General features: G+C 39.6%; 2 protein-coding genes across 4 annotated transcripts; both read right to left on the reverse strand.

Annotated features, from left to right (window-relative positions):
• Positions 1-659: 659 nt before the first annotated feature.
• Positions 660-8,374, reverse strand: dhfr (dihydrofolate reductase). Its single transcript, XM_031732139.2, has 6 exons — positions 8,220-8,374; positions 7,704-7,753; positions 3,565-3,670; positions 3,328-3,451; positions 2,972-3,087; positions 660-1,107 (listed from the first exon to the last, which is right to left on the reverse strand). The coding sequence occupies exons 1-6, from the start codon at positions 8,309-8,311 to the stop codon at positions 1,026-1,028; spliced, it is 570 nt and encodes a 189-aa protein (XP_031587999.1). The 5' UTR covers positions 8,312-8,374; the 3' UTR covers positions 660-1,025.
• A 2,175-nt stretch (positions 8,375-10,549) lies between these two features.
• gtf2h2 (general transcription factor IIH, polypeptide 2) lies at positions 10,550-18,983 on the reverse strand. Of its 3 annotated transcripts, none has more exons than XM_031732133.2 (15): positions 18,732-18,983; positions 16,594-16,694; positions 16,431-16,508; positions 16,319-16,355; positions 15,545-15,631; positions 15,410-15,460; positions 14,724-14,778; positions 14,401-14,506; positions 14,231-14,321; positions 13,925-14,120; positions 13,083-13,146; positions 12,887-12,990; positions 12,682-12,784; positions 12,566-12,605; positions 10,550-11,132 (listed from the first exon to the last, which is right to left on the reverse strand). In XM_031732133.2, exons 2-15 carry the CDS (start codon positions 16,647-16,649, stop codon positions 11,022-11,024), a joined length of 1,179 nt encoding a protein of 392 aa, XP_031587993.1. In that variant the 5' UTR covers positions 16,650-16,694; positions 18,732-18,983; the 3' UTR covers positions 10,550-11,021. The 3 variants fall into 3 exon arrangements, with proteins under 3 accessions (XP_031587993.1, XP_039476997.1, XP_039476996.1); XM_039621062.1 differs by lacking the exon at positions 18,732-18,983 and adding an exon at positions 17,306-17,354 and having other exon boundaries at positions 11,022-11,132; XM_039621063.1 differs by lacking the exon at positions 16,319-16,355.
• Positions 18,984-18,986: the final 3 nt, after the last annotated feature.

Raw genomic sequence — 18,986 nt, forward strand, 5'->3', positions numbered from 1 at the left:
CTGTAAGCTGTCATCTGTCGTCTGTGAGGCGTGAGCAGTGTTTGTCTTTAACATAGTTCACGGTGGAGCTGCTGACATAATGTGGATCCGAAGATCCATAATTGGCCTACCTGGGGTTGAAAGTCTCGATAAAAGCACGGTGTTTCGGCGGGAATACCGGCTTCCGCGAGTGTGACGCTTATATTGAGCGAGGAAAAAATAATAGAATATAATTTTATATTTATATTTCAATATCACAATAATCTTCCAATTTAGAACTACAAGTTTAAAAGAACTAACATAAATAAAATACACTTCAGCGAAATACTTCTAATTTATTTTCCCAAACCACGCGGAGCCGCAGTATAAGGACTAAAGAGCCGCATGCGGCTCCGGAGCCGCGGGTTGCCGACCCCTGCTCCACACCAAGCGATTGATGATCGGGAGCTGGTCGTGAGGTGATAATCGCTTCTCGTTACCCCATATATACTACACGATGCACGACACACGATGAAGGCCAAACTCGGGCCGATCACCAAAACGGTTGCACGACTGAAAAATCGGCTCAAAATGGGCTAAAAATCGCACAGTGTAAGCCCAGCATTAGTGTATTTTACAAATGTAAAATTCTGATTGCAAAGGGACAGACAGGACAAAATAATAAAAAATAAATTTAAAAATTTGATTGACAAGTGACTTTCCAAAAGCCATGGTTGTACTTTATTTTGTTTAATTAGATGTGACATATTTATTTATATCTGAACACAGCGAGAGATCAGAGAATACCCCCTTACATGCCTCCTCCTTTTCCAAGCTCATTTGTTGCTTGAAGAAAACTGAACAAACTCAAATCAAACTAGATCTGGTCCCAGCATCACTTCCCTCACACCTGTGAAGTATGGTGGGTCAGTTCCAGTACTACTTAACACAGGTTTGTTTGTTTTGTTTTCCGCCGTCTGTTCCAAACAGTAAGTCCAGCATTTACATAATGGTGATCATTTACAAATCACGTCAGCTTTTTTTTTTTTTATTTCTGTGTTGCCTCTTCATTCCTGGATGCTCTCATAGACTTTAAATCGGTACTGAATCCCATTCTCCTCCTGCAACTCTTGTGGTACATCTGGAAACCTGTAGGAGAAATTATCTTTACCCTTTAATGCATCTTGATTCATCAACAAATAAAGTTTAGAGGCAAGTGCATTATTTCACATTCAAATACCCAATTTCAACATCATTCACATAACACTTTATTATATAATCAACCAAAAACATTTTCCTTACTTTGTTATGTGTGTACGGAGTATTAGAGCCACATTAAGAAAGAAATGCTATTGATCATTTTGAGAAGGAGGTACAAATTTTGAGATAATTCTTGAAATAGTATTTTGACTTTAAAGTTGAAATGTGTTGATTAGTTGTTTTTCCAAGATGAACTGCCACGGCTGATGTAACCCTATACACAATGCCTTGTGTAGAGGATCAAACAAATTATATAATATATAAATAAATATAATAAATAGTACTGGGATGATGCACTGCATTATTATTTTTTGTGTAATGTCAGATACTCAATCTCGATTGCATGGACAAAAATGCTCCATTCACTTGCATTGAAATGACATTTTTTTTTAATCTCTCTGCTATTCTAATAAATCATGCATTTCATTCTAAAGAAAAAGCAGTGATATTTGACACACACACACACACACACACACACACACACACACACACACACACACACACACACACACACACACACACGTTTATATCAAACACACAGATACATCACATATTCAATCAGACATTTCGTGGTCAGATTTGTTCATATTTCATATTTCCCCTGGTAGTCACACGGCTCCATTATACAACTGGCAAAGATACAAGAATTTCACGCATTGGCCCACAATTCTGGATTCTGTTGGAATACAGTAAAACTTCCAAATATCAGTGGCTCATATATATGACACAATTATATTTATAATATTTTCAGGGTCAAGTACAATAACCTCAGTTTTATCTGATTTTAGAAGGAGTAAATTAGAGATCATCCATGTCATGATTTCTTTAAGACATTGCTGGAGTTTAATTAATTGGTGTGTGTTATCTGGCTTTATGGATTGAAAAAGTTGGATATCATCTGCATAGAAGGGAAAATGTTTGCTATGCCTTTTAATGACACTGCATAAGTGAAGCGTGTATAATGTAAACAGAATTGGTCCTAGCACAGAATCCAATGGAACTCCCATAATTATCCTCTTCACACACAAGTAATTAAGTGTGTGAAGAGGACTCTCAATGTAAACAAACAAATTGGAGACTGATGGAGATATGATTCAAACAACTGCAGTGCATCACCTTACCTACAAGCATGCTCTAAACACTGTAATAAAAAATATAAGGATAAGCACAGAGACGAGTAAACAGTCAGAGGCCATAAGAAGATCATTTTCCCATCACTAAAACCGTTTCTGTGCTGTGCTCTGAAACCTGACTGACTGTTTGACTCTTTCAAGAACTTTTGAGATAAAACAAATGTTGGAAAATGGCCTACAATTAGCTGACAGATGGGTCAGGTGATCACTTTTTAAGTAATGGTTTAGCTACTGCCAGCTTGACAGCCTGTGGTACGTAGCCAATTAATAGAGATAGGTTGATCATATTAAAGAATTGAAGCATTAATTAATGGTAGGACTTCTTTGAGTAAGGGCCTGGTGGACGATAAATAACAAATAAAACAGTTTTTGGGATATTCCAGCTAGGGTGGACAAAGCTAAGCATCAGGCATTCAAATGAATTAAAACTCCATCTGGGTGTTTTTAAGCTGGAGTGGAAAATTGCTGCCACACCTCATTCCTCCTCGGCCTGTGCTTTGAGGATTCCCGACAATTAGTGTGACTCAGGGGTATTTTATCTGATATTAAATTCTGTTTAATGATCTGAAATGTGTGACAAATATGCATAAACTAGTGCCAAGCATGTGTGATGGTCTTACTCTGGCAGTAGACGATATTTGTCCAGACTGATCTCAGGTAAGAATGTGTCACACTCAAACTGCTTCAGAATTTGAGTGACAAACAGTCTTCTCATTCCAGTGCTCCCCATCATCTCCTGGGTGATCAAAACATAATTAAAGAGAAAGATGTGTAGTTGTAGCTTCTCTTGAAGTGCTTCACTATAACCATCAATAGTAGCAGTCACCAGTGTGACTGTAAAAACCAGCTTGGAGTAATTATTTAGAGGCCAGATGACTATTAATATGTAATCAGTTAGCCTGGCCTACTCTTTTTTGGTTAATTCAAAATGACCAATTTCTGACTCTAAAAAAAGTGGAAGTAAATAAAAACGTACCTTGTAGAGAGAACTGCCTCCTATAACCCAGACCTGATCGGCCTGATCAGCCAGTTCTGTGTCGATTAGCCTGAGAGCTGAGCTGAAGTCTGACGCCAAGTAGTGTGCTCCTGCAGGGGGCACTCTGGACCAGAATGACACACACACACACACACCCAGGGAGTCAATGCACTGCAAACTGGGCATTATGATAAAACATGGCATCGTGAAAGGGCACCAACTGTGTGTGACAAATACTTGCACTCCCTGCTGAGGACAATGTTGATTCTGTTGCTCAGAGGTCGGTTCTTCTCTGGGATAGAGTACCACGTCTTCTTGCCCATGATCACCACATTCTGCTTGCCTGCACAAAGACAAGTTTTGAATTCATCCAATCAATTATTATTATCACATGTTTTATTGTGCAATCTCGAGCGCATGGGGTGTTAAACTCCCTTTACATCACAGGCCACATACTGCCCACTTTGAGCTTAAGTGGGCCAAACAATTGAAACTCCACTTTGTGTCTGTGTAAAAAAGTTAAATATGTAACTGAAATTTGTCAGAACTCTTTGGACTTAAATTGTAAGAAATAAATGTGTAAAATTACAGAAAAGGTTGTGGTAGCTGACTGCCCAGTCTTTTGTTTTGTCTTTTTTCTCTGGTCCCCTCCTCAATTGGACCAGGAGTGACATGTTTGGCTGCATGTTCTCCTTGAATTGCTGGCTGTCTGAGTGGTGTCCAAAAAAATGATGTGGGCTTTATAGATAATTGTGAAACTTTCTGGAGGCAATCTGGACTTGTTAAGACAAATCTGGCCAAATTTATTAACCCCCGCCCCCCCAAAAAAGTGATTATCCAGAGTTGGGACCAGGAAGCAGAGCTGCGGTCTTACATCCCTCACTGCAGCTTCTCTCCTCCCACTATCCACCCAAAACCCTGACCATAACATCCTATTAAGGCATGCTGTAAGCATTAGAGGTACTGCCCTGTAGTGGTTTGTATCATATCCATCTAAAAGAGTCCAGTTTGTTCATATAAATGGAGAGTCCTCTTCACACACAGGTTAATTATGGAGTTCCACAAGTTCAGTGCTAGGACCAATTCTATTTACCTTATACATGCTTCCCTTAGGCAGTATCATCAGAAGGGATAGGATAAATTTTCACTGCTATGCAGATGACACCCAACTTTATCTATCCATGAAGCCACACCAATTAGTTAAACTGCAGGAATGTCTTAAAGACATAAAGACCTGAATGTCCTCTAATTTTCTACTTCTAAATTCAGATAAAACTGAGGTTATTGTACTCGGCCCTGAAAATCTTCGAAATATGGTATCTAACCAGATTCTTACTCTGGATGTCATTACCTTGGCCTCCAGTAATACTGTGAGGAACCATTTTTTTGACCAGTATATGTCCTTCAATCCGCATACTAAAAACAAATATGTAGGACTGCTTTTTTCCACTTGCGCAACATCTCTAAAATTAGAAATATCCTGTCTCAGAGTGATGCTGAAAAACTAGTTCATGCATTTATTACTTCTAGGCTGAACAACTGTAATTTATTATTATCAGGAAGTCCTAAAAACTCCCTGAAAAGCCTTCAGTTAATCCAAAATGCTGCAACAAGAGTACTGACAGGGACTAGAAAGAGAGAGCAGATTTCTCCTACATTGGCTTCCCTTCATTGGCTCCCCGTTAAATCAAGAACTGGTATGATGGTATGGTCCCAGTTTGTCTTTTCATGTGATTGGCCACATAGTGTGCCCATCAAAATAAAGTCTTACCCCTTCCTGCATGGATTCTCAGCAAGGCTGAAGATTCAGCTCCCACATACCAGCAGGCCATTAATAATTGACATATGATATTATCTCGCAGGCTGGATATAACTGTGTCAAACCTGTGGCCCGCAGGCAGTAAGTTTGACACTCCCTGGTCTAATGCATGTGTCAGACTCACATTGTTGCTTAACCGACTTCTGACAAGCTTCTGTTTTTTCACAAAACACAAAATATGGGTTTGACATAATGACATAATTATGAGGGTAAAGCTGAGGTAAAATCCTGAGCTACATCTGTTGAATTGGAGTGTGTTATGATACACAGTGAATTACTTTTCAAAATATACTATTCAGTTCAGTTCACTAAACTATGCTGTACTATGCAGTTTTACAATGATAGTGTAAAGCACATTACATTATTTACCATGTTGTTTAGTTTATGTGGATGTTGCTAACAACAAACAAACAAACAAACAAAAAAACCCAAAATCTTTCCACGAATCTGCTTGGATCCCAGTGACATAAACTTCATTATTGAGGAGTGAGCGAAATAAACCATGAGGATCTCACCATCTTACTTTCAACATCTTGCAATGCTATCATTGCACCCATTCCCCAACTCTGTGTGAATGGTACTCATGGCCATTGATCAGTGGCTTTTGATCAATGGCCATGACAATTTGTATTTTAATGATCAAGGAATTCTCAAGGAAAATTATTCACAACATAAACGGAGTAGCATTCAGGTAGCTGCAGGGATGCAGCTATCAATTATTTTAGTAATCAAGTAATTATTGATTATTCCATATATTATGATGTGCTGTGTAATCCATTACTGTTAAATTTAAATGTTATTAGGAAATGATTAGACAAAAGTAGGGAAACAGTCAGGAAATACTCTTAAGTGTTCAGTTTCTATGCCATATGTGTCAGACACAACATCCAGAACAGGAGTATCAAAAGTATGGCCCGTGGGCCACATCTGGCCCATTTTTGTTTGACACCATTATATCTGGCCCAGGAATAATTTCATAAGTCAGTTATTAATGGCCCGTCGGTATGTGGGAGCCGAATCCTCAGCCCTGCTCAGAATCCATGCAGGCAGGCCTGGGACTTTATTTTGATGGACACACCATGTATGTCTCCCTGCACACCAAAGAAAATGTTAAATAAATGAGCTGCAATACATGTGACTTGGTCAGTCGTTTTTATAGTCACTATCTAGACGGTTTTGTTTCTGTAGTTTGAGGTTATCACCTTTATTATTTTACAGTTTTTATACATTATAAGCAAAACAAAAAACAAAAAAAACCCTTGTTATTCTCAATTGTTTCAAGGCTTGTGTGTTGTGATATAGTCAAAACAATATTGTGATATTAGATTTTCCTCATATCACCCAGTCCTATCCTTAGCCAGCAGTTTCAGTTTTGCTTCAGTGTCACCTTCTCTGGCCCTTGAAAGACAATTAACCATGGGTGCTGGTGTTTCTAACTTCACATGTCTCAAAACAGTATCGCCAAAAACCAGAGTCTGCTCCTCAACACATGAGGGTGGCTTCGGTTGCACTGACTACAGGTACAAGTATCATTATTACTAAAGGAGGCAGAGGAGTAACTAAACATCTGACACACTGAGCAGGAAAGTGCAGGAGGGACGGGTGGAGAGGCCATGTTGCTAGAGATCTGGCTATGAGCTAAGCTAAGCTAGCGAATCCTGAAAGACGAATCATCCTGATTCGTCTTTCCTGAGTCCTGAAGTCCTGAAAGTCCTGAATAAATATTCCCACTAATGTGAATATAATTAGTGGGTGAATCAAAGTGTGTGCTTTGGCATGTGTGCATTATCTATGAGCTTTTTATTAAATTGGCTACACAGATAAGTTACACAAAAACACCATCATATATTGTAACAGGAGCAGGAGGTGATACTCTACCACAGAGAGCACCAACACCAAGTCGTGTTCTTTCACCAACATGTAGGTAAAATAACAGAGGTAACTAGTAGGTGTTGGGTTAGTATGATGTTAAGGAGAGATATCCAGAAGGACAAATTTTGGTGGATTTTGCAAAGAAAAAAAAAGATTGAAATGGCTGTGGTAAACATGTACTTCGAGAAGAGGGAGGGACAGGGTAAGGGTGGAGTAAGGTGCAAACAGGTGGACTACAGCGTTATGCAGAAGGTGCAGTCTTAAAGAGATAGGACACTGTAAGGTGGTGTCAGGGAAGATTGTAGCCAAGCAGCATCAGATGCTAATCTGTAGGAGGACTTGGGCATTAAGAAGAGGACGCAAATAAAGGCAGAGACAAGGATGAAATGATGGAAACATCCTGTACCTGACAGCAAAGTGACATAGGTACAGGGGAAGTAATTTCCTCCAGGCCCAGGAACATCAGCAGCACCTGTACAACTTTTGAAACTTTTTTACCAAACTCATCCCAAACACACATATCTGCCCTAATGAATAAGCGATAACTGTGTGTACTTTTGCCACCTGTGCAACCCTGGCCCTTCAAGACAAGCAGCACACTTGTTGCTTTATGTTCATGTTTAAGTTATGTCACTCAGAGAACTTTGACCTGTGACTAAGCACAGACGAGGCGGAGATGACTTACCTTTCACTGACGGAGTTGCTGTCATCTTTCGGAAATGCGCAAATTCCTTACTGTAAAAGAGCATGTATGTTAGCAGATGTACATTTTAACGTCGCCAAAGCAGCTCACTTGACCTTAGGTTAGACTTAGCTTGTACCACTACATGTCCCATATTTAAACTGTTGTGAATGACTTGTTGGCCTATAATCCGTCAATTTCATCTCAGACTTATTTCTCTTGAATGGTATTAAGTCACTTTAAGTCACTTTATTTCACAGTGTAGAAGCTGCTGTCAGGTTTTGCCAAAGTCACTTGTACATGTTCATTACCCAGAAAATACATTAAAAATGTTTTCTTCACCAGAGATCTAGCCAAAGCATAGTGATTGTCTGAAGATATGTACAGTGATCCAAAATGTAGCACAGCCGATGTACAGTACCATACAAATCGGGTAATTTCAGAAATCCTGTCGATTAATAAATATATGCACAGATACTCAACATAAGAGACACAGAAACATCGGCCGGCGGGACTGACCTGAGCCTAATAGGGTGCCATGGCAGGTTTCCCTTGTTGCCGATGCCCCGGTCTGGGCACACGGCCACAATAGCGTTCAGCACACGGGGCATCGTTACCGTGGACCGACACTGCACAATCCCGCCACAGAAACCCCGGAAATGACGACGACTGCTTTTTCTTCTCTTTTTTTCTCCAACTTTATTTCAACAGAAACTTTTTTAACAACAGCAAGCATAATACACGGAGAACACAATGTATAATTGTAGTGCAAATTTATAATACAGTGGAACAGTATGTATAATTAAACAAATAGGATAGAAATACAGAATTAAAGGGGGAAAAGGCGAGAGATACAGGTGACACTGAATAATTAAATAAAGAGATTAAAAATATTACAAATATTATTGGTTTTTAAAGCTTTCTTGATGTGAGAGGAACAAATTGTAGTCACATAGAGATCTGTTTCTTTCCTGAAAGGGGAGAAGTGCGGTTTCTTGTTTGAGAACTTACATTTAAAGGTGATGATCAAATAAATGATGATGATGACATATACTGACAACGATGTAAGTGTAGGCTCTATGTGCAGGCAAATACTATTGCACGCAAATTCAGCTTTTGTTCACTTCCAGTTAAAGTGGATTCGTTTAAAGCGTATTAAACACCGCTATATACTGCCCCCTTGTGGTCATCTTACAAACAATGTAGCACGCAGAAGCTGCATGTTGCATATAATGATGAGAATCCTTCGTAGGATACCTAGAGGGTCTAGTGCCAATCAGATGTCTGTAGCTGTGGGTGTTTGGACTTTTAAGGTATTTAATGTTCACTTTTAGAGAATGACTGGATGGCTCTAGTAACAGTATAATTTTGGCACTCACAGATCCGACAGTGAGTGGTTCCCGTTATCCATCCATCCTTCCTCATCCAGTCTGAGGAAGCACCGGTTTGTGTATTTATTGATTTCTTCTAAGTAATTGTGTATTTTATTTACATTATGGTTTTATATTTTTGATAATATTTTATATTTTTATTAAGGTTTATATGTTTTGTTTTGTCATGTTTATAACTATGAAAGTCTGTCAATAAAGACTGAATTGACATTGAATTGAATTTATGGATGTGGTATTTGGCGAGGAGTAAAATCTGATTAATGAGGTAAAAAGCTCACTAAAGTCAGTATAACCAAATAAAAATGTGTTTTGATAAATAAAATAAACAAAACAAATTTTGATAAGATGCTGTTAGAGATGAAACTAGTGATATCTGAGTAAAGGTACACGACCAAAATAAATGTAAATCTTACAAAAGGAGCAAAATGTATCTATATCACTTATATTTTTGAAGGTTTTCACAGGGTAAAATCTATGAATTAGCTTAAATTAAATCTCACTTTGTTAGTGAGGAGGAATTTTTGTGGCAAAGACTAAACCTTTTTCCAGTCAGTATCCTGACAAAATGAGTCCAGAAAGAAATGGATGGAGGAACAGAGATAAGTGACTCATGAAAAAGAGACCCAATCTTGACATTCACACCTTTACAAGAGGAGAAACAAATCTGACCTAAAGGAGACTCTTTCAGAACAGGGCAGGACATGAACAGATGTGGGGAGACAGCAGTATTTCTAAACAACATGGACAGACCAGACGGTATGGCATCAAAAAAAAATACAGAACTCCTTTAGGTATACTGGGATGTTATATCTGGATAGGAACTCTGAGTAATTGTATAATAAATCCGCATTACTGAATAGTTGACTTACAAGAAGATCCCCAAACGCTGTCCATCTAATCTGACTGAGCTGGAGCTGTTTTGCAAAGAAGAATGGGCAAGAATTTCAGTCTCTAGATGTGCAAAGCTGGTAGACACATACCCTAAAAGACTGGCAGCTGTAATTGCAGCAAAAGGTGGTTCTACGAAGTATTGACTCAGGGGGCTGAATAATTACGCACACCCCACTTTTCAGTTATTTGTAAAAAATGTTTGGAATCATGTATGATTTTTGTTCCACTTCTCACATGTACACCACTTTGTATTGGTCTTTCACGTGGAATTTGTGGCTGTAATGTGACAAAATGTGGAAAAGTTCAAGGGGGCCGAATACTTTTGCAAGCCACTGTATCTTTGTGGAGAAAAGTTATGTTTGTAGATCAAAGACCATGCCAAAAGAGCCTATTGATGAAAGTTTGAGAATTTAATTGTGATTTTCTGAATATTGTAGTTGCAGAGAAGAATAAAGTTTAAGCCACCCAAACATGAAAAGATATTGATGAAAGATGAAAGATGACTGCTACTTCTTTTGGAGAGCTACACAGCTCGCCTTCTCTGTGAAATAACACGATACTGCTAAAAATATTTGCATTTTTTTTATTTAGTCAAAAAGTTGCCGCCTTAAATTACAGTGAGTCAAAGTCACTCCTAAGTACGAGGGTAAAATGTAAAAAGCTTACAAACAAGTGGGTGGAATCCCCCAAATGCAAACTCGACGAAACCTGCTGAAATTTAGCTTGAAGTACAAGAAATGTGTTCAGCTATCAGGCTACAGCCAAAGCTAGAGTACAAAAACATATTTTTACAATGGTTACAAATGATTTCGGACATATTTGATGACAGCAGTGAGGCGATATACCACAGCAGAAACCAATGCAGCAGCTCAGCAGCTGTATTTACAGGAGCCTCCACCTCAAATTATGGATGAACTAAAAGCATCTCATATTCCCAGTCGTCAAAGTGTTCAGTGAGAAGCTCCATAGGAATCATCCGTGTTGAAAAATCACGTGACCTCATTTTCATCCTATCAGATGTGAATAACGCTGTAGAGATTCAAGGAGCAGTCTGGCGGTAAATACAGCAGGGACAGCAGTGCAGAGACTCGTGGATGAAGAGATCACACTCCACACAGAACACACTGTGACACGATGGACAGCTGAACACCTGGAATGCCACAGGCATGCAGAGAGCAAATAAACAAAGGCAGATAAAGACATTATAAAGTTTTTACAAGACAAGAAAAAATCTAAATGAATCCAGAAGGGCACAAAGTGTCACAGCAACTGAAGGCAGGCCCCTGATTTCACCAAAACTTAGGCTCTGCCAGCCAGTACCTGTGGGTGGAAATGTGTGCTGCTTAAATCTGTAAATCATCAACTAGTCTGCTGACCTATCCTATCCGCATTCGTTTTCAGATGGGTCCAAGACATATATTTTAAATAATTATTTAATCTTTTAAAAAAAACTAAATAATATACATATAATAATAACAATAATATTGATAATAACAGGGGCAATTATTATCATTATGAACTGAAGATGATGGCACAGTCACAGTTTTGACAATTTCACAATGAGGAACATTAAAATTGTTCCACATTTCATAGATGCAGTTTTGTGCAGGTTGGTGAAACTGCCCATCTTCACTCCTGAGAAAGTCTGTCTCTCAAAGACCTTTTCATGCCTCATTAACAAATACCTTTTCTGAAACAAATTGCCTCTGTTTAAACATCTGGTGTTTTTCTGAATGAAATATATGTTTGTGACAGTTGCAATCTTTTTTCCTTTTTTAACCTTTTACACAGCATCCCAACTTTATGGAATTCGGCTTATAACCTCCGGAGAACTGAGTAAAAAGGAATCTTCCTATTGAACTTGTGTGATTTCCTTGCTCTTTGGAGCAAAAAGATTCCACCCAAACACATGAGATATCTATGGAAAGCCCAGCATATCCTCTATTTAGCACATCAGGACTTAGTAGGGTAGCTCAAATAAGTCAAAAGATATAGACTAAAAGCAAAAACGAATAGGTTGGTTCTCAGGAGAACATGTAGAGTGGTCATGGTTTGGGACGCACACAAATTTCAGGAAGCAAGAGTAAAATGATGGCTATCCACTGTATAAGTAAAAAGCAAACATCTTGCAGATTCTGCATATTCATATGCAGATGCCTGCTGTATGAGATTGTAGGTGTGTTAATATATAAAACTGTTGAATTTCATGGCAAATTTAAAAGAACGGGTAACTTGTCACAGACCACATTTCCCCCAGTCTTCAGCAGACATGCTGATCTTCAGAGCAGGCCAAACAAAAGCTGGATGTTATGCTTCTGAAACATTTTGTGAATTAAAGCCAATGAAATCAAAATCAAACTACCTCCTGAGCCATCTCAAAGTACCTCGTGGTAACTAAAGTGTGTCTTGTTATTCGCATACCCGTGAGCAGGAATCACTTGTAAACCTTGACAAATGACTCAATTCACACAGCAAAGACTGAGGGCACTTGACAGGTAAACTGGCTTTTATGAGTAAAACTGGAAGTTCATGGCACAACAAGAATAACACTGTGCTGTGCTGCACAGACATTCAACCACTTACACTTTTATCCTTCAGCTCTGCTTGACATGCCTGACAGAACCTGAAACCAAACCAAAACAGTATAAGACATGCAGTGATACACCATCTGCATCAATGTGAGAGTGGACCACAGCTACCTGTCTCCTTGGAGGTTCTCCACTGGACTCTCTATAAAAGCTTGGAGGGGGAAGAGGTGGTGAAAGGATCTGGCGAGATGGGGGGCCGACACCAGAGTCAAACCTTGGAGATAAAACAGCACACAGGCCAGTCAACACACAACAACAACATAAATAATTTTTTTCCTCATCTTATCCTTTAACTAAATAGTCCCGCAACACATACCACACACTTTACACTCCACAGGAAGCTCAGTGTAAGTGGCGTGGCACTGCGGACAGAAATATCCTCCCAGAGACAGACCTGGACCACTGCTGCTGTCCAGATGACTGGACAAACACAAAGATGAGCGTCAAAACAAATATTCATTTTAACCTGCAGTCTTAGCCACGTGGTTATAATCGCACTGCTTTCTACTCACGACATGCTGAACGAAGGCTTGGCATCCTGGTCAGTCACAGAGGCAATAGTATGCTGAGGAAAACCTGAGTAAACACAAGGTTCATATCAAGTGGATTCAGTGAGAATGACTTACTTTTTTTTTCAAATCTTGGTTCTTGTCAAAGGAATCTTTTCAAAATGTAACCACAAGAAATAGCTTTCAGAAACTCTGAAGGGTTTCAACACTAATCTAAGGTTGATGTTTCTTTTGTGTCTTGTTTCTGTCAGGAAACCATGAACAGCACACCTTTCACAAGAGCTTAGAAGAAGCATTATACAGACACACAAAGCCACAAAAGCATACAAACACAATTCTAAAGTTCATCAGCACACAATAAGATCAACAGTTTACAGATGACACAGCTCCAAAGTCTAGCAGCTGAAAGTGAGTCAGCTTTGCTGATGCAGTGAGGGAATAAAACAAAGCAGAACACTAGTTACGAATCACCAGAGCAGCAGGGAGCACTGAAGCTTAACAGAACAAAGCTTCTGGGTTTAGCCCTGCTGACAGCATGGGTCTGTCTCTACTGTACCCACACTGTACCCTGGACAGCTGGACAAGTGTGTTACTTTTACTGGTTGGCCTCAGTATTGGACGCAACGTAGATAAAGAGCTCAAGTATATGAGACGGTGAACGTGACACTTCCAGTGATTACTTGGGGTTCACCAGTGTCACTGGTTTAGTTCCATTGTTTTTATTAATAACTCTGATCCACAAGAAAATCCTACTAATTCCAAAGGCTTTTGCTGCAGCTGTAGGTAAGTGACGGGACAGGAGCTGACTGAATACCAAGAGACGGAGATGGCGTCAGCATACTCACCCATGCGGATTAAAGAGCATTCAGAGGAGGAGCTGGCAGGAGGAGGTTTGATGTGAAGCATCAGCAGCTCTTTAAAGTGGCTCTCATCCAGGATCACGTGGTACGAGCCGCCTGTCTCTCTCGTCAGCACTGTACACACCCGGACCTCTGCTGACAGACCGATGACAGACACCCGCACCTTCAGAGACTTCAGCGTCTGACGGAGGAGATGGAGCACAGAGCTGTCTCTGGAACTGAGCTAACTTGTCTATAAGATAATCAATGGACTGATGACTCTCAGCACAAAAAACATCAGAGTGGCTTCACCTTGATAAGCTCATAGATGTTGGCTGGGTCACATGTGGTGAGACTACTGAGGATGATCAGGATCTCCCGGCTCGTATGTCCAGGCATGTGCCTTCACACAGAGGCAGACAGCAGCTCAATGATGTCTCACTACAGAAACCAATTAAAAACAATGACAATGCTCAACCTACTTGAGGGTTTGTATGGCCAGGTTGAGGGAATTGTAGAGGGACGGCTCTCCTACACAAACAGTGTCCACAGCTTTCATCAGAGCAGTGATGTGCTTCTTTGGATTTCCTGGTGATGCCGTGAAAAAACACAGACACACACACACACACACAGTACATTTGCACTACAGAACAGATGACGAGAGGTTAAAAAAAACAAACAAACAAAAAAAAACTAACATTGGCACACTGACACTAATTAAAAAAAAAAAAAAAGGTTTTGTGGCAAATCAAACAACATTGGTTCAAAGAGACCACAGTGAATGCATCACATCTGTAATTTTCACCTGCCAGATCAGTCAGCTTCTCAGCCCTTTTGTTCTTTGTGGTGATAATACCAACCTACAAAACAAAACACAGCACAACTCAGTTACTAGCAGTCACTCATTAGTCTCTGGAAGTTTGCTGAACATCTGCACATAGCCAAGTTTAACCCAGCAGCAACCTGGGGCCAACGATGAAACTCTGGCACCTCCAGTGGACCCTTAAGGCTGGCTCCGAAAGCATGTCAGGACACTCGTATGTTAAACCCAACATATACAGATTAGAAAGCACCTTACAAACTGGTCGACCTTCATGGACAGACTGTGCCTCCATTAGAACTGCACGTTGGGCCATTTCCACCAGGGTCTGTCATCATCACTAATCTAAGACACCCAACTGTCTTTGTGCATTTTTATCAAATTATCAGGAGTTGCTTTGTGGTAGCATGAAGTTTGTGCTCCAGGTTGGCAAATCAAACATTTTTTGTCTGTCACACATCAGCAGGCGTATATGCTGAGTACTTTGTGGACAGTCGGAGGCTGGGCTCAGCCTTACAGGGAGCATGAGGAATTCATTCGTTTAAGAGGAGCTAAAAGTCAAAGCGAAACTAGCTAGATTGAGCATCTGAGTAAAAGTAGGAAAGTATGGCCTGTGTGTTTGCATACAGAGACAAGGGGCAGAATATGACTTAATATGAATTATGACATACCTGGCTGATGGGATTTTGGTCAAAATATTCATCAACAAATGCTTCCATGAGCTGAGGAGGAAAGAAGAGATGACATGGTTAGCAGACAGTCACACTGTGTAGCTGCTGGTGTCCAGGGAGACAGCTCTGCTTTACCTTGAGAGTAGAGGTGAGGCGATTTGGTTTTAAGTCCTGGTCTTCCATACTGCGTGAACAGTCAATCACCACATACAGATGACGCATCTGAAGCACAGAGCAACCTTTAACATCTTAACCTTCTTTCTCAAATCTTTCAAAAAAACCAAAAAAAAAACAAGATGTTATACATAATATTAACCAGCGGGTATGTTGGGCTACAAATATAGAACGTGCAGCAGATCCCATATTGAGAGCTCAGAGGCCTTGGCTTTGTGCTACGAAAGGAAATTTTTCATTCAGTTCAGGTTTATTTATATAGCACCAGATCACATGAAGATAAGATAAAATAATCTTTATTCCCACATGTGGGAAATTTGTTTTGACAGTGCAAAGTTACATAGCAAAAATGAGAAAAACACTGGAATAGGATAAGAATAAGATACTGTACACAACTGTACACAATAGAATAGAATAAATTAAAATACTATATACAATAGAATACAAACGCTATATACAACTGAGTATAATACAACAATGTCAGAAAACAGTATTGCACTTAGTGTTATTGTTATAAACAGTCGCTTAAAGGTTTTAGACTGAAAAGTAAAGATCTTTCAGCATTCTGCAAACACCTGTTATTATACACACAACTACTTAAAGATTTAGAATAATTAGTTAACTGTGTGTAAGTTTTCTATGCTTTATGTCAGAGTACTGAAACAGCACTCCACTTCAATAACAAACCGCAAAAGTGTTACGCATGTGGGAAACACAAGGCTCTGCACAACTCACCATTCCAAGCCTCACTTGCCCATGGCTCTCTATCACCCTGTGCAGCAAGGAAAGCATGAGATGAGGAGCAAGAAGAAGACAAGCATTTTCTTCATGGAATGGAAACACACACCTTTTCCGTTTGGACTGGTACAGTATCTCTTCCACTGTGGCTTTGAGTGAGCCTGACTCGTCCTCCTTGAGCACTTCCCTGAGGATGAAACATATTCCACAATAATCCAGGGAATGACGACACAAAGTTCAAGCTACAGATTCCCATGACTGAGCAGTCTCACCATGTCCTCTCATAGCCCCCTTCCCAGCGCTTGGCTCTCTCTGGTTCTTCATCCATTGTGTTTGTTGGTCAGAATTTCAACAGACGCTCCCAGCCAAAGCACTGCCAAACCAAGTACATAGATTCAGTACTACAGACTCACAATAACTCATGACACGCTGCAGTAAGCAGAGGCGGAGCCAGACACTTGAAACACCCGGGGCTTAGCCCTAACGGGTAGTATGCATGTGGGATTTTTTTTTTTTTGGGGGGGGGGGGGCTAGAAATGACTGAAAGATTAATTGGCTCTGTTTTGAGTTTTGTTCAAAAAAGAATGACTTCATATAGGGAAAAATATATATCACATATGCAGGACACCTTAAACTAGTTTTTGATCCACAATTAAAACAGGACTACAACAGTTCAAAATCAGGACTACTTGGGAGCTTAACCAAGACAGAACCAGAATCAGAACTAGATGATAGTAGCACTAAAAATCATCATAGACCTGCACTACACTTATTTTTTTAATTCTACCAAAATCCACTATTTAGATTGAGAAAAGTTTATATAATTATTTAGCATTGTTGTGCAAACAAGCCTGCATAACTTAATAAATATATAACTTGAAAAATAACAAACCTAAAAAGAAACACTAGGTACGAGATACATGAGTACCTATGATACGGTGATACTTTTGTTAAACAACCATTTAACTAACATGTCTGTCTCACCTGCTCTTGTTCCATCTCTGTTCTGTCCTCATTCTCCATCCCTCTCTGTTCCTCTCTCTCTCTCTCCCTCTCTCCCTCTCTGTTCCTCTCTCTCCCTCTTTGTGCTGGCAATCATCAAATATACAGTGGAAACCAGATATTTACATACTCTTCAGATAAAAACACAAACACCTTTTTAATTGTAACATCAAATCAGACTAAATGTTTATTTTTTTTAGATTGATAAATATAAAAAAACATATTTGTTAACTTTAAGAGTAAAGAGAGAAACTATCTGTATTTCTTAATTGCAAATGGCACCAAATTGTATTCAAAATTGAGCCACACTTATGGAGCTCCACAATTCTTTTCCTGGTGTTTTGGTTGACATCTCTTGATTTTTCCCATGTCAAAGAAACAGGCTCTGTGTTTTGCCTTATATGCATCCACAGGTGTGCCACCAATTTACTCACATGGACTCTACTAACCTATCAGAAGCTTCTTCAGCTCAGAAAGGAATCGTCTGGAATTTTCTTATTAATTAACAATAAACTTAGTGTATATGTACTCCTAAATTTGATGAAAGGGATAAAAAATAGACAGCTCTGTCTCTCTTTATTCTGACATTTAACTAATTCAAAAGATATTTCAATATTTATTTATCCAAAACAAAACAAGTTTACTCTAAATTGACGTTGTACAGTAAAAAAATGTTCTTGTGTTTTCCATAAAGTGTATGTAAATATCTGGTTTAAACTGTGAATATACTGCTGTGTATTGAAATTCCTCTTTTTTGCATAGGAATATACTGAACAACATACAAAGCATAATATATAAAATAACATCTACCAGAGTTTTTTGCTTTTTTGCATGTGCTTCGAATATTGTGTGTAGTTTTTTGTTTTATACAGTTGTCAGCCAGGCATCTAACTATGAAAAAATTACACTCCAAAAGACCCCGGGCTTCTGAAAAAACAACCCGGGCTTAAGCCCAGTAAGCCACCCCCCCGCTCCGCCCCTGGCAGTAAGGATAGGACGTATGGCCACATTTCGGTTATTGCTCATTCTGCATTTAACCCATGTGCCTTGCTTAGAAGCACAGTGGCAGAGTTATCGATTACTGTATGATAGATTACCTCGGTGACTAGTTACCTTCTAGGAAGTTGGCGGTAAATAAAAACATGTCAATAAAAACACGGACTGAACCGAGGCGGGCATGTCAAAACCCCCACCATCAGACCAAACAGCACCTTTACGTAGGGTCGTTATCAGCGCCACAGACCTGCCTGTAAGAAGAGTCAAACTAACAAATGTTGTAACTGCAGTCCGCTGAGCCACAGCTCATAGCCTTCCACGTTCTTCCAGGACAGCGTGAGGCTGAAACTGGGTTCGCTGACCTTACAGTGAGAGAAGCGACAGATGAAGACGCGGTTTGAAATGGACTTACACTTTCCACCACCAGCGAATTACTCCAGCTCGCTGACTCCGTTCCGCCTGCTAGCTAGCTAGCTACAAATCGTGATAAATCGGGGATTTTCATGCAGCTCAAAGTACAAGCATGAATGCAGAACTACTATCATGCAGTTATACAGGACTAAGATCTTAGACACCTAATAATTTACTATACTAACAAAACAATAAATATAAACACTTATCAACTCTGACTCAACTGTAACGCAAGCTGTGCAACAAGACTTTTCCT

This window comes from Oreochromis aureus, linkage group 12, assembly GCF_013358895.1.
Source record: "Oreochromis aureus strain Israel breed Guangdong linkage group 12, ZZ_aureus, whole genome shotgun sequence".
Classification (NCBI taxonomy): domain Eukaryota; kingdom Metazoa; phylum Chordata; class Actinopteri; order Cichliformes; family Cichlidae; genus Oreochromis; species Oreochromis aureus.